The 13,265-nt window shown below is 40.5% G+C and overlaps 1 protein-coding gene, 1 long non-coding RNA gene and 1 pseudogene across 9 annotated transcripts in view; 1 reads left to right on the plus strand and 2 right to left on the minus strand.

Annotated features, from left to right (window-relative positions):
- CTNNA2 (catenin alpha 2) overlaps positions 1-13,265 on the minus strand; it is a 528,364-nt gene that overhangs the window by 417,994 nt on the left and 97,105 nt on the right. For all 5 annotated transcript variants that reach the window (XM_081020737.1, XM_081020736.1, XM_081020739.1 and 2 more), the window contains one exon: positions 12,921-13,116. In XM_081020737.1, coding sequence (XP_080876863.1) covers positions 12,921-13,116 — 196 coding nt within the window. The remainder of the gene's footprint in view (positions 1-12,920; positions 13,117-13,265) is intronic.
- The window catches only part of LOC308485458, a 51,719-nt gene that overhangs the window by 15,145 nt on the left and 23,309 nt on the right, over positions 1-13,265 (plus strand). The window lies entirely within an intron of this gene.
- Positions 10,941-12,183, minus strand: LOC308485327 (1-acylglycerol-3-phosphate O-acyltransferase ABHD5 pseudogene; annotated as a pseudogene). Its single transcript has one exon. The product of its transcript is annotated as a 1-acylglycerol-3-phosphate O-acyltransferase ABHD5 pseudogene (transcript).

Raw genomic sequence — 13,265 nt, forward strand, 5'->3', positions numbered from 1 at the left:
CCCTTTGTTTTATTTTAAAAAACCATACATTGAACAAAATAAACCAGATTAGCCTCAGCCTGAAACAGCAGACATAGTTACAAGAAAAAAATCATGACCATATATATATATTTGGTCTGTCTCCTTTATCATCCCATCTTCTGCTTTGTTTTCTCACTTCTTCATCCTCATAATAAATCATAATAAATCAGTTTATCATCTGATCACAACCAATTGCTAGAAGACAGTGTCCAGATGACAGGAAGAGTTTTAAACTTAATAAATGTACAAACACCAACATTTATTCAAAGACTGCATCCTAGGACAAACACATTATTTCACTTAGATTCTGTTTATATGAGAACTGAGGGTCAGTGCTCAAAGCCATCCTGTCCCAGTTCCAAGTTAAAACATTCTAGCTGTCGGCACACCTCTCCAGCTCACACAAAGTATAAATTCTAAAATACATATACCAGCAGACCGTAGCTCTAAACTTCAGCACATCAGACTGAGCTGTAAATAAAAAAAGGTAACGGACCCCTGACAGTCACAAACGACTCTGGGGTTGCAGAGCTCCTCTTGCTTTACTGGCCAAGGGAGCCGACGTTTGTCCACAGACAGTTTTTCTGGGTCATGTGGCCAGTATGACTAAGTCGCTTCTGGAGAAACCAGAGCAGCTCACGGAAATGCCGTTTACCTTCCCGCCAGAGCAGTACCTATTTATCTATTTGCACTTTCACGTGCTTTCGAACTGCTAGGTTGGCAGGAGCTGGGACCAAGCAACGGGAGCTCACTCCATCGTGGGGATTAGAACCGCCAACCTTCCGATCGGCAAGCCCTAGGCTCAGTGGTTTAGAGCACAGCACCACCCGCATCCCTCCAAGCTGTAAATAAGTTTATGTAAACCAGAAATTCATTTAAATGACCTTTGATCCTCTTCATATGAATGGTCCTTTGTGACTGAAAACTTGCAAACTTTATCGGCCAAATGGTGTTAAAAAAGGATAGAACTTTCTTTATGTATGCAACAACAGCAGCAAGAATACTCATCGCAAAGTATTGGAAGACACAAGAACTTCCCACGCTGGAGGAATGGCAGATGAAATTTATGGACTATATGGAACTGGCGGAAATGACTGGTAGAATCCGTGACCAGGGAGAAGAGTCGATGGAGGAAGATTGGAAGAAATTCAAAGACTATCTTCAGAAACATTGCAAAATTAAAGAATGTTAGAGTGATGTTGGACTGAAAATAAGCGGTTTCCAGCTGTACAGGTTAAAGTTAATGATAGACTAAGATTAAAGATTAGGATTAAAGATGTTTAAAGAAATGGAAATTTGACATGAAGAGGGAAAATTTTAATGTTATATGATACTAAGACTAAAGATCAGGTTTAAAGAAGTTGAAGTTATATATTTCAATATTATATTAAAGTTAAAGATTGGGATTAAAAAAGTGGAAAAGAAATTGCTGGACAAACAATTTGGATTGGAATACAAAAGAGGGAGGTATGAGGAAGTCCAGAAAATAAGTAACTAAAAAACGGAAATGGAAAAGAGATATTGTTTTTAATTGTTATGTTTTTTGTTTTTTTATTGTTGAATTTGTTTTTTTGTGTGTTTTTGTTATCTTCTTTTTGAGATATGTATTGTGTATGTTTTTCTTTTCTTTCTTTGTTGTTCAAAACTTTAATAAAAATTATTTATAAAAAAAAAAGAAAACTTGCAAACTTTAAGCAACAAGAGGCAAAGTATAGCAATAAGTATAATCATTTTCTGCATTTCATAACTCCCACTATTCTAAGAAGCAGTGCTTTTTTTCTCTAGAAAAATAGGTGCCGGTACTCACCATGAAGTTGTTACAGTTAAAAAGTGTGATGTTTACAACAAAAAAGATGTGCTGTTACTCACCATGAAGTTGTTAAAGTAAGTCCCACACTTTTTAACAACAAAAGAGGTGCTGGAACTGTGCACCCTTAAGTACTCTCTGGGAGGGAAAACCACTATCTAGAAGTAGCATTTCAATAACTGGGAGGAAAATCACAAAGCATTAGCAATGGATCTTCAATTATTATTGAGATCTGTATCCAACTTTTGAAGCCAAAATTACTGTTTCCAAGAATAAATAAGAGCCAGGTAAAATAACATTAAAACACAGCTGTATCATTACAAATGAATACAATAAAACATTCAAAGCAGTTAAAACCATCCCAATTATTGCTTATTAAAAACCTGGGCTAAAAATTGAACCATCTAGACCCTGCTGTCTGAAATGCTAGACTAGGGTACAGACGGTGACCATTTTGTGCATGTCCAATTGATGTGTGACCGCCAATGTGTGGGTCCTTTTGGACCCGGAAGAGGGCAGAATGAGGGGCAGGGTGGGACGGGCTTATGCGCACTCTGCTGATGTGTGAGGGGGGCCAGGAATGGAACCTCTGCACGAAATGGTCACCCCCTGTATTATTTGATGGCTCTCTGGGGAATTGTCACCATATAGAAAAAGTCCTTATTCTGGACAGCTGTATAACCTCTGACAGTGTGAGCCTTGAAGGATTATTTATGATTGCAAAAAAAACAGGCAACTTCAGGCAAGTGGCACACTATTAGATAATTCATTGCTACATGTAAGTTATTTGAAATTGCTACACACAAGTTATTGTACAAGTCAGCATGCCTTATCATGGGCACAGTGCATGGCCGTGTCTGAAATATAAACACATCAGCACAGAAGAATATCGTCACCTGACAAGGGCCAGCCACCTGAAGAATAAGAATAAGAATAAGAATTTGTATTTATACCCCACATATCTGGCTGGGTTTCCCCAGCCACTCTGGGAACAATGGGAGGAACCACTCAAGAAAATACTTCCCATCTCCCAAGTATGACAAAATGGAATTATTTAGCATGAATTTCTGTTCTCCAAGTCTCCTGCAGGCCTTTTGCCATCTATCTCCTTCTGGCGTCTGCAGACAGGACCAAACTTGTGTGCTTCTCCAGGAGAAGGAGAAGCCCTGCCCTCTCAGGAACAGACTGGCAGAGGAAGACCTTTTGACCTTTTGACCCTATTGAATCAAAAAGGGAAAAGAGGGACAAAACACCACCCAAAAGGTCTAATACCAGTTATCTGAACAGATGTTCTCATCCTCCCCCACATGCCCTTCAAAGGAATCTTAGGACAGCAGAGCTGTGGATGATAAAACCACTGGTGCGGTACAATATCCCATAAAGATTGTCAACAGTAACAGTATAAAAAAATGCTGGCAGCTTGGCCTGAGACAAAGAAACTTATCTGATTTTTTAATATATATTTTTTAAAGAATAATAACAGGCTTGAGGTGTGGCATTTTAGTATCCTTCATTATCCAGGCATGCACTTCCAATACAATCTTTACCAGTCCTTCCACAAACTGTATTTTTTTCTTACTAAATAAAGAAGCAGCATTAGAACAATTCTCACACCAAAATCCAATGCCTGGAAAGGAAATTAAATTTAAAAAATATGTTGTTTATTGGCAAATCTTATAATAAAATAGCTTGAGGCACTAATGGAATGCAATCCTGTAAGGGTGTTTGCAAAATGGGGGGGGGGGGGGGAGAGAGAGAGAGAGAGAGAGAGAGAGAGACGAACTGCTGCGTAATGAAGTTGAATCAAGTGTATTGACTTCATGTACTAAGATTGAAATGGATACATAAATGTGCTAACCTTAAATGTGACATGCATATAATGGGAGCTTTTTCATAATAGCAAAAAGAAGTACACACACTTGAACATCCTGTACAAGGCAGATTCTTATTATACTGCTTATTGTTTTTACACTGCTACTTAAGGCAGATTATAGATCCCATTTTGTAGAGGAATATAATATGCCACACCTGTATCCTAGGCACAATAGCAATTGCTCTTTCATCCTGGCTGCAGTTCAATATGCAGTTTCGCTATCTAGATTTGCCAGAACACCTGTTAGCAACCTCTACAGAGGAGCAGTAATCACTTCCTAGGTCAGAACCAGAGATTGTGTTCCTGTCTCGGTGCAGCACTTCTTTGGCTATTGGGCAACAATAGTCATGTGCCAAAATCTCAATTACATACTTTTCACACGGCCAGCAGCCGCCGCTACCCCATAATTCACAACTACGTACCTAGACTCGAAGTGGCCAACTCTGTGCAGGCCGCTTGGTTAGGCTGGTGGGGTTGTCTACCTGTCAATCACCTGATGTCATGTGACATGATGTCATATGGCATCAGGTGATTGAAACTTTAAGCTGTGACTGCAAATTAAGATTCACCCAATATGGCCTGGTGGGTCAATGGAAAGAGCCACAGAAATAATAATAATAATAATAATAATAATAATAATAATATTTATATCCCGCCCTCCCTAGCCGAAGCCGGGCTCAGGGCGGCTAACAACAATCAAATAATCCAACAATCAAATAATCCAACATTCTAAAACATTTCATTATAAAAATTAATTAAAATCAAATTAATGGCAACCTTTAAGCAAAATTCTGTGCAGGTTGCCAGAGGAGGGAGTCAGGCTGGGCCCTGACCAAAGGCCTGGTGGAACAACTCTGTCTTGCAGGCCTTGCGGAAAGATGTCAGGTCCCGCAGGGCCCTAGTCTCTTGTGACAGAGCGTTCCACCAGATCGGAGCCGCAGCCGAGAAAGCCCTGGCTCTAGTCAGGGAAGTGGGTGGCGCTGTGGTCTAAAGCCTAGGGCTTGCCGATCAGAAGGTCAGCGGTTCAAATCCCTACGACGGAGTGAGCACACGGAAACGCCGTTTACCTTCCTGCCGGAGCGGTACCTATTTATCTACTTGCACTTGATGTGCTTTCAAACTGCTAGGTGGGCAGCAGCTGGGACCAAACAACGGGCGCTCACCCCGTCGTAGGGATTCGAACCGCTGACCTTCTGATCGGCAAGCCCTAGGCTCAGTGGTTTAGACCACAGCGCCACCCACTTCCCTAGGTAGAGCCTACTTCTATATAAATCAGAAGATGGCATAATTAGTGTGGCAGCAGCAAGTGTGGCGTACTTCAAGAAATAAAAATTGGAATATTTCAAAGGAAAAGAAACAAATGGGGTTGTTGAGACAGAAGGAGATGGAAACTTCAAGAAAGCCAAGGTCCACGTTTTGGAGTCTTGCTACAAAGAAATAATCATTTGTTTAAAAAATAAACAAGCATACCTGTCAGCTTGTAAGAAAGGTACATCCATTTTCTTGTTTATCAAGGCAAAAAACAGGGGGTGTTAGATTAAAAGAAAACACAATGAGCTGTAACAAGCACTGACCTAGTCTTGATTTCTGGTAAAATTTTAATATTTGACATTTTGCTACTGATAAAAATCAGAATTCTGTGGCAGCTTATGTTAATGCAAAATGGATAACCTTCTCTTATCAAGAGATGCATAATGCATAAATGCTTGAAGAATAGAACGCTACCAAAATAGTGATAACGGAACACTTTATACTCATTATTATTTTTACATATGCCATCACTCCTTGAAGAAACTGGAAGATGTGGCTTCCAAACAAAGGTTGGCAGGGAAGACTCCTTAAACTGTCTACCTAATTCTGTAGCACAGTGGAAAAACTAAGATAAAGAAAATCCATAGATGTTATATTAAACTAAAAAACAAACTTTCCAGCCCAAGCTCATTATTTGCTCTCAATGACAAAACATTTTTTTTAATAGTGTGGAGATTTGATAGCTTCCTAGCGCAATAGCTATAAAAATGTTATCACCTCCTAAAGGCAGGCAGGGGTTCCTGTCTGTTCTATTTGTGCTATGTTTGAAAGCTTTAGAAAGAAAGCACATCTGAAAATGAGGAAGAACTTATGGGATCATAAAGCGATAATGTTCGACATGTTCTCACTTGAAAGAGACGGAAACAACCCATGGTATTTCCTTGCAGAATATGAATGAAAGCAAGTGACCCTAGAGAGCTAGGTTGGATAGAGCACATAGGTCAGTTATTCTGGAGGGAAAACCCAGCACATGTAGTCCACAATCAATAAATCAATGTCACTTATAACGCAATCTAAGATGGTCCAGAGGCATAAAGGGAATAATACTGTGTAAACTAATAGAGTTATGTCCCTTCTGCTTCCTCAAAGTAAAGTTAACATTGTGAGGAGAGCAATGTGGGGTTGTTTTAGATGAAGGAAAAAAAGGCAGTATAAAGAGAAAGACAAAAACAAATCTACCAGCCCTATTTTAATCCAAAGGACAAATGCACAGTTGTGTTTAAGGCAGCAATCAAATACATAATTAATACGGAACAAAATCCACTGAAATCTGAATGATTTTCTTTTTGAATTAATATGCTTAGTTTAGGATTGTGCACTGCAAATCCCACTAATACCAGTAGGAAAATGATATGGAAAACACATGATTTGGGCATACAAATCTTACATTGCTCACCCCAATCCTTATTCCACTCTGTACTGTCTAATTAGAATTCCAATTATAACTAAACAACAAATTTCCTGTTTTTCAATATTTTCTTCCCATGTGCCAAAAAAATTTTATGAGAAAGAGAGAAAACTCCAGAGTAGTACTAGTGAAATAAATGAGATATTCAATGAACAGCTAAGGCTTAAACCAGGGGTAGGTCAGCTGGTGTCCTTCAGATGTTATTGGACTACAAGTCCCATCATCCTATGCTGGCTGGGACAGATGGAAATTGGAGTATATCAACATTTTCCCACCCCTGATTTAAACTATTCATATGAACAAATATAAAACGCCAGTGCACTAGAGGCAAAGTTGTACATACATTTTACCATCCCCTCTCTAAAGGCCAGGAATTCTTGACACAGTACATTTCAATATAAATACCATCCCATAATCAGTGAGTCATTAGTACGAGCTCCTCAGCGCTGCCTGATACAGACCGAGTCAATGTTAATTATATAAGCATTAACACTTAGACACTCAGACATAATCAAGTGCTAATGTATATCATAAATACTTAATAACTTAACTTAAAATTGACAATGTTTGGAATACATCTCATTTCTAGCATTTAAGCATGTAAATTTTGTGGGTCAAGGTTTAGAACCACCAGCACGTGTGCCTGATTAGATCCACCAGACCTCCACATTTGGCCCATGAGGTCATATTGGTCAAGCCACAGCCAACTGCCCTATATCTGACATCGGGTATGAAGCAGGTAAAGATATTGAAGGGCCAAAAGGGTGTTTGAAAGCCCCACCTGCATAGCCTCCTTCACAGCACTTTGCAAGTCCCAACAATCAACTGATCAATGGGACTTGCGCAGCACTGGGCAGAAAATGGTTCACCTGACTAAGGCAAAGAATTAAAGCTTCTCTGCCCCCACATCAGGGTCCACCTGCACCTACAATTTGGAGGGGAAGGGAAGGGAAGAGGGGGTAGGGCTGAAGGCAAGAGCCACCCTAGGCTGGATAAAAGTGACAGTGAGTGAGAAAGAAAACGAATGGAGACAGACAGGCTATAATAATAATAATTTATCATTTATACCCTGCCCATCTGGCTGGGTTTCCCCAGCCACTCTGGGTGGCTCCCAACAAAATATTAAAAATAGAATCAAACATTAAAAACTTCCCTAAACAGGGCCGCCTTCAGTTGTCTTTTAAAAGTCAGATAGTTATTTACTTCCTTGACATCTGATGGGAGGGCATTCCCCAGGGCAGGCGGCGCTACCAAGAAGGCCCTCTGCCTGGTTTCCTGTAACCTCACTTCTCTCAGGTGGGAACTGCCAGAAGACCCTCGGTGCTGGATCTCAGTGTCCGGGCTGAACGATGGGGGTAGAGACACTCCTTCAGGTATACTGGGCCAAGGCCGTTTGAGGCTTTAAAGATCAGCACCAACACTTTGAACTGTGCCCGGAAACGTCCTGGGAGACAATGTAGGTCTTTCAGGACTGGTATTATATGGTCTTTGAGACCACTCCCTGTCACCAGTCTCGTTGATGTATTCTGGATTAGTTGTAGTTTCCGGGTCACCTTCAAAGGTAGCCCCACGTAGAGCACATTGCAGTAGTCCAAGCAGGAGATAACCAGAGCATGCACCACTCTGGCCAGACAGTATGTGGGCAAGTAGGGTCTCAGCCTGAATACCAGATGGAGCTGGTAGACAGCTGCCCTGGACACAGAATTAACCTGCTGCTCCATGGACAGCTATGAGACTAGAGACTGTTCTTATGTGGGTGAGGACGCATGGGGGTTGCAGACTGATGTGCCCCCAAAACTCAGTGCCCCCATCAGTGCTATTTTTCTAGAAAAAGAGGTGCTGGAACTCATTGTGAACTTCTCCCTTGTTCTCTTAGAACGACAATGGTGCCCACCTGAGAGGTGCTGGAGCTGAGCTCTGGCTGAAAAAAACCCTTGCTCCCCACAGGAATGCAGTTCTTGGGAAGGAGATATTCCACCCATTAGATTAGAAATTACTGGGTAGCGCCGTGGGTTAAACCACAGAGCCTAGGACTTGCCGATCAGAAGGTTAGCGGTTCGAATCCCCGCAATGGGGTGAGCTCCCATTGTTCGGTCCCTGCTCCTGCCAACCTAGCAGTTCGAAAGCATGTCAAAGTGCAAGTAGATAAATAGGTATCGCTCCAGCGGGAAGGTAAACGGCGTTTCCGTGCGCTGCTCTGGTTCGCCTGAAGTGGCTTAGTCATGCTGGCCACATGACCCGGAAGCTGTACGCCAGCTCCCTCAGCCAATAAAGCGAGATGAGTGCCGCAACCCCAGAGTCGGTCACGACTAGACCTAATGGTCAGGGGTCCCTTTACCTTTACCTTTTATGGCATGTGCCCATGAAGAAATTCAGCAAAAATTCAGCAAGAAGTACCTTGAGCTACAGTGAATCACACAAGGAAGTAAATCACTGTGGAAATGTTTCAGAATCTAGTTAGCACAAAAATTTGCACTCAAACAGACTGATTACTTTAATTTAAAGCAGTACATGATGAATTGAGAAAAGGCAGCTTTGGCTTTTGCTCTCCCCTCATTAGACAACAAACTTTTAAAGTCTGTTTATCAAATGGAAAACAGTTCTGTGTTCTTGAGAAAGGTAAACTGAACATATCTCCCTCACCTCTAAGATCCCACACAATGTCTATTCATTTATCACAAGTGCTTTGTATCATCCTGGAACAGGTAATGTAATGCCTTTCACAATCTCCATTTTCTGAGAGCTGAAAGATAATTAATGGATTTAGAGAGAGTCTGAGAGGACTAACAATAGAATATTTGCATAGAGTGACATTTAGTGCACAATATTTCACAGAACGAGAACTGGCAAACCTGAATAACAATTGGAACTGATGGCAAATACTTAGAACAGGTTATGAATATTTCCCACAATAAAATATGATGAATGGTTATGGATACATCAATACTGGTCTTAATGATGATGCAGCCAAGTTTAATAAGGCGTCTTATTTAGGATTTTATACTGGTCCAAATGAACCAACTTAAAGCAGGCTAGTCAGGAAGAGATATTTGGGTGCCGTAGGAGGTAGCAGCAAGCACATTGGCACCTGTGGGTGCCACTCTGGCAAGCACATTTTGGTAGCAAATTTCATTGAATTATGCATTTTATGAAGACACAGGTTGGAATCCAACAAAGTAGTTCCATAAACACAATGATTTCAAGCTGTGCAACCCAACTTCCCCGCTCTCTCCTTATTGCACCCATGCCCCAGATCTGCTCTTTGTGGTCCCCCCCACCAACCACCCAGAGCAGATGTGAGGAGGATGTGAGGTGCATGGGGAGAGGAGAAGGAAGTTCCACTGCGCAAACAGAAATCCTTGCACTCATGGTACTACTTCGCTGGATACCGCATATACTTTCTATTGGCTGAAATTCGGTTCTAGTAATATGGGGAGAGAGAGTTCTCTTTTCCCATCATACATAAATTTTGCAAACCTATAAACTTTTTGTTTATAGAAAAAGACAAATAGAAAGGATATGAGAGAGGTTTGTGAAATTTATGTATGTTTCCTAGCTTTTGCTTGTTGGCTAGAGGCAACCTCTTAATTATTACACATCTTTAATTTCCAAGTTGTGGTGACCAAAAGACTACATAATGTTGACTGAAAACATGGCCACGCCATAAAGGGCATTACATGATACTAGGGAAGAAAGGAGGTGCTGTTTTTAGCAGGAGTATCATGCTGCCAGAGCATCACATCCCCCTCCCAACTCAAGCCTAGGAGACAGTATCTTTAGTTAATGGGATTTGCAATAGTGGAAACTGACAAGTGGTTAATGATGCTGCCACCAGACAAGATACCCATAATCAAAGTCACTGAATGCAAGATGTTTCCCATGGAAAGTCACTAGCAACCTTATGTACCAAGCTGCCATTATTTATCTCTTTTCTCACAACTCTCTCCAGAAACTGACAACAAAGGAATTACTCCCCCAAATATTAACGATTCCACCAACCTAATCAAAATTGCTATAGATGAAGAAGAACAAACATTTCCTTATACAACCCACACAAACTTAATGGGCACACACTTTCACTATCTCCACTGGAGGTGCTTTTGACAAATTGAAAAAGATTCATGAAAAACCTTTGTGCATCTCACTTTAGACTGAAATTCCACACAATTAGTTGTCTGATAAAAATAATTTTATATTCTGCCTGAAGAACAGGTCTGCATAATTTGCATATATTTATGACAATGGAGAAGTAGTTCTCTAAAAGGTGCCGCTTTGACTATTCTATGTAATATATTTAACAACTAACACAGAGACAGACAGCTAGATATAGTATACTGTATAGTGTATTTTATTAAGAATGTTGAAACTTGCTGTGTGTTTAGAGCACAATTTTAAAAGCTCTACATTCTTCAAAGCAAAATTTTAAAATCCAGTTTTAAATGTTGTGTTTAATATAGTATAGAGAGAGACAAACACCTTATCTAAATATATAAAGAACAGCATTCAGCTTAAATGTACGAAGTTTTCTCTCCCCATCCCTGAAAAATTCCAGAAAAAGACATTGCAAGGTTGAAAGTGTGCAAACATTTTTAAATAAGTGGTGCAAACAAATTTGTGTTTGCTTGTTAAACTTCTGTTTCCCTTAATTTTTTATCATATACAGCAAAGTATTGCTTTGAATTGCATTTGTGACTGGTTTTTCCAAAGAACAGAACTCATGTCAGTCCACAGAACTGCAGGTCTCTTTTATTTTCTGGTTGAAGTCTAGTTGAAGGTTGATTAGCATACACATAATAACCTGCACCAAGGATAGCTATTGTTTTCACATACAAATTTGGTCACAGAGGCTGGACGGTGGTCCCAGAATTGTCATCTATGTATGATCATGCTCCGTAAATCACAGTGATAGGAATGCATTGGTGCATATGGACAATCTGCTGAAGCACTGGTCTTTTTGCCCATCCATATATAACTGCCACGTTTTTGAAAGCCATTTCAAAACTTGATTATTGCTCATTACAGTGGTAGATATATTCAGTGACCATGTCATCATCAAACATGGACGAGTACTTTCTCTTGAAGTCAGGCCTAATGCAGTGTACAAGGCTCAGTCCAAAGGGCCCCACTATTCTGAGACCAGACAATGGATTAAATGGACTCAAAACTGCTCCAAATGCTTTGATCCATATTGGAATGCGCCTCTCATGTTCAGCACAGGAGGGCCTCCCCGGGAAACCCCGTGGCTCCACTAATATAAGATGTTTTACTGTGAGTAAGCAGCTGCCAGGAATCCACTCAGGTTGTGTCCAAGTAAAATCATTCTGTCCAATCCCATTTCCCTCCTCCATTCTTCTACAAATTGATTTTCTGCTACTTCTGCATCTGTGTCAAAGTGTGACCTACTACTGCGTCCAAATCCCAAGAGATCAAATGCATACACAGTCCTGTTTTCGCAATGATCTTCACAGTTCAGTGCCCAAAGTCCAACACCTCCTCCAAACCCATGGAGAAGAACAAGTGGCGTTTTCTGCAAGAGGCTGTGAGAGAACATTAGTGTCCATATTTTATTTTCATTGGATAGGAAGACATATTGTTTACTGTATGTACTTATGATACATTTCAGTATTTGCTCTTCAGCATCCTTAAGACATACCAGTGATATAGGACACCAAGCAGGCAGCCAACTGGATAGCCATCCTAACCCTTTGCTGGGAGACTCCAGGCTCTCACTCTCATCCTTGGCCATGGCAGTGCAGAGGCAGTGTCAGCTTCTGGGAGCCATTCCAGGGGCAGCAGCTGGGAGCTGTGACACAGAGCGACCATGGCAGCAGCACCCCCACCAGCCATCATGGGACCCACCCAACAGCATATAGAATATAACAGATATCATTGTACCCTACACAATGTTAGACACTTTTAAAAATTTGTTTTTATTACAAAGTCTACCCAAAAAAAATGCAGCAAAATAGTTGTATTATTTTAAAGTTTGCAACCAAATTTTGCCATTAAACGTGGTACTTCAACTGCATTTAAGCCAAACAGTTAAAAAGTCTGATCACACCATACAAGCACTGTTTCGCTTATTAGTCACATGAAATAACTGTGAGGATGGACTCAAGGGGAAAATTCACCTTGTACAATGAGTGTTTTGGTTTTCCCCATGATAAAGTTGAATTTTTGAAGAGGAATCACATGAAACAAATTTCTGCAATAATGATTTCAAGAGGCACTCCTACCAAGAGCATTTCAAATTGTTCATTTTTCAATGTACAACCTTGCATGAAGAGGTAGTGCCACCTTAAAGCCATTTTGAATCAAATTGTACTTGCACATATATGTGAAAATTAAATGGTACCTCCACAATACATAAACCCAGCATTCAATATAAGCAGTTTTAATGAAATTGTCATGATCAAGGAAACATCTGTAATCTGATGTTAACAAAGAGGTGGGAGGTGTGGGAGACAGGGAGAGAGATGGAGAGAGAGAGATATACATACCTTGCTTCCGCACATCCTCCACAGCAGCCACCAGTTCATCTTTTAGGTCCTGGCTCTCCTTTGCAATCTGTTCTCCTTTTTCCAAAAAGTTTTGAGTAGCTTGTTCAACTGAAGCAGCCAGCACATGAGCCTTCTTAGATCGACCTTTCTTTTTACCAGATGGTCCTTTGTTACTTGTATTTACAAGGGTTGTCACCTTTAAAGAAGATTTTTTTAAAAAAAGTTGAATGAGCACAGCTTTAATTTGTTTTACAATTGTTCTCAGCAGACATAAGATACATGACTCAACATTTTCTTTTTTTTTTTAAAAAAGCGGCAAAGTCTTGTGGCACCTTAAACACATTT

The sequence above is a fragment of the Podarcis pityusensis genome, assembly GCF_964106645.2.
Source record: "Podarcis pityusensis genome assembly, chromosome: 9".
NCBI lineage: Eukaryota > Metazoa > Chordata > Lepidosauria > Squamata > Lacertidae > Podarcis > Podarcis pityusensis.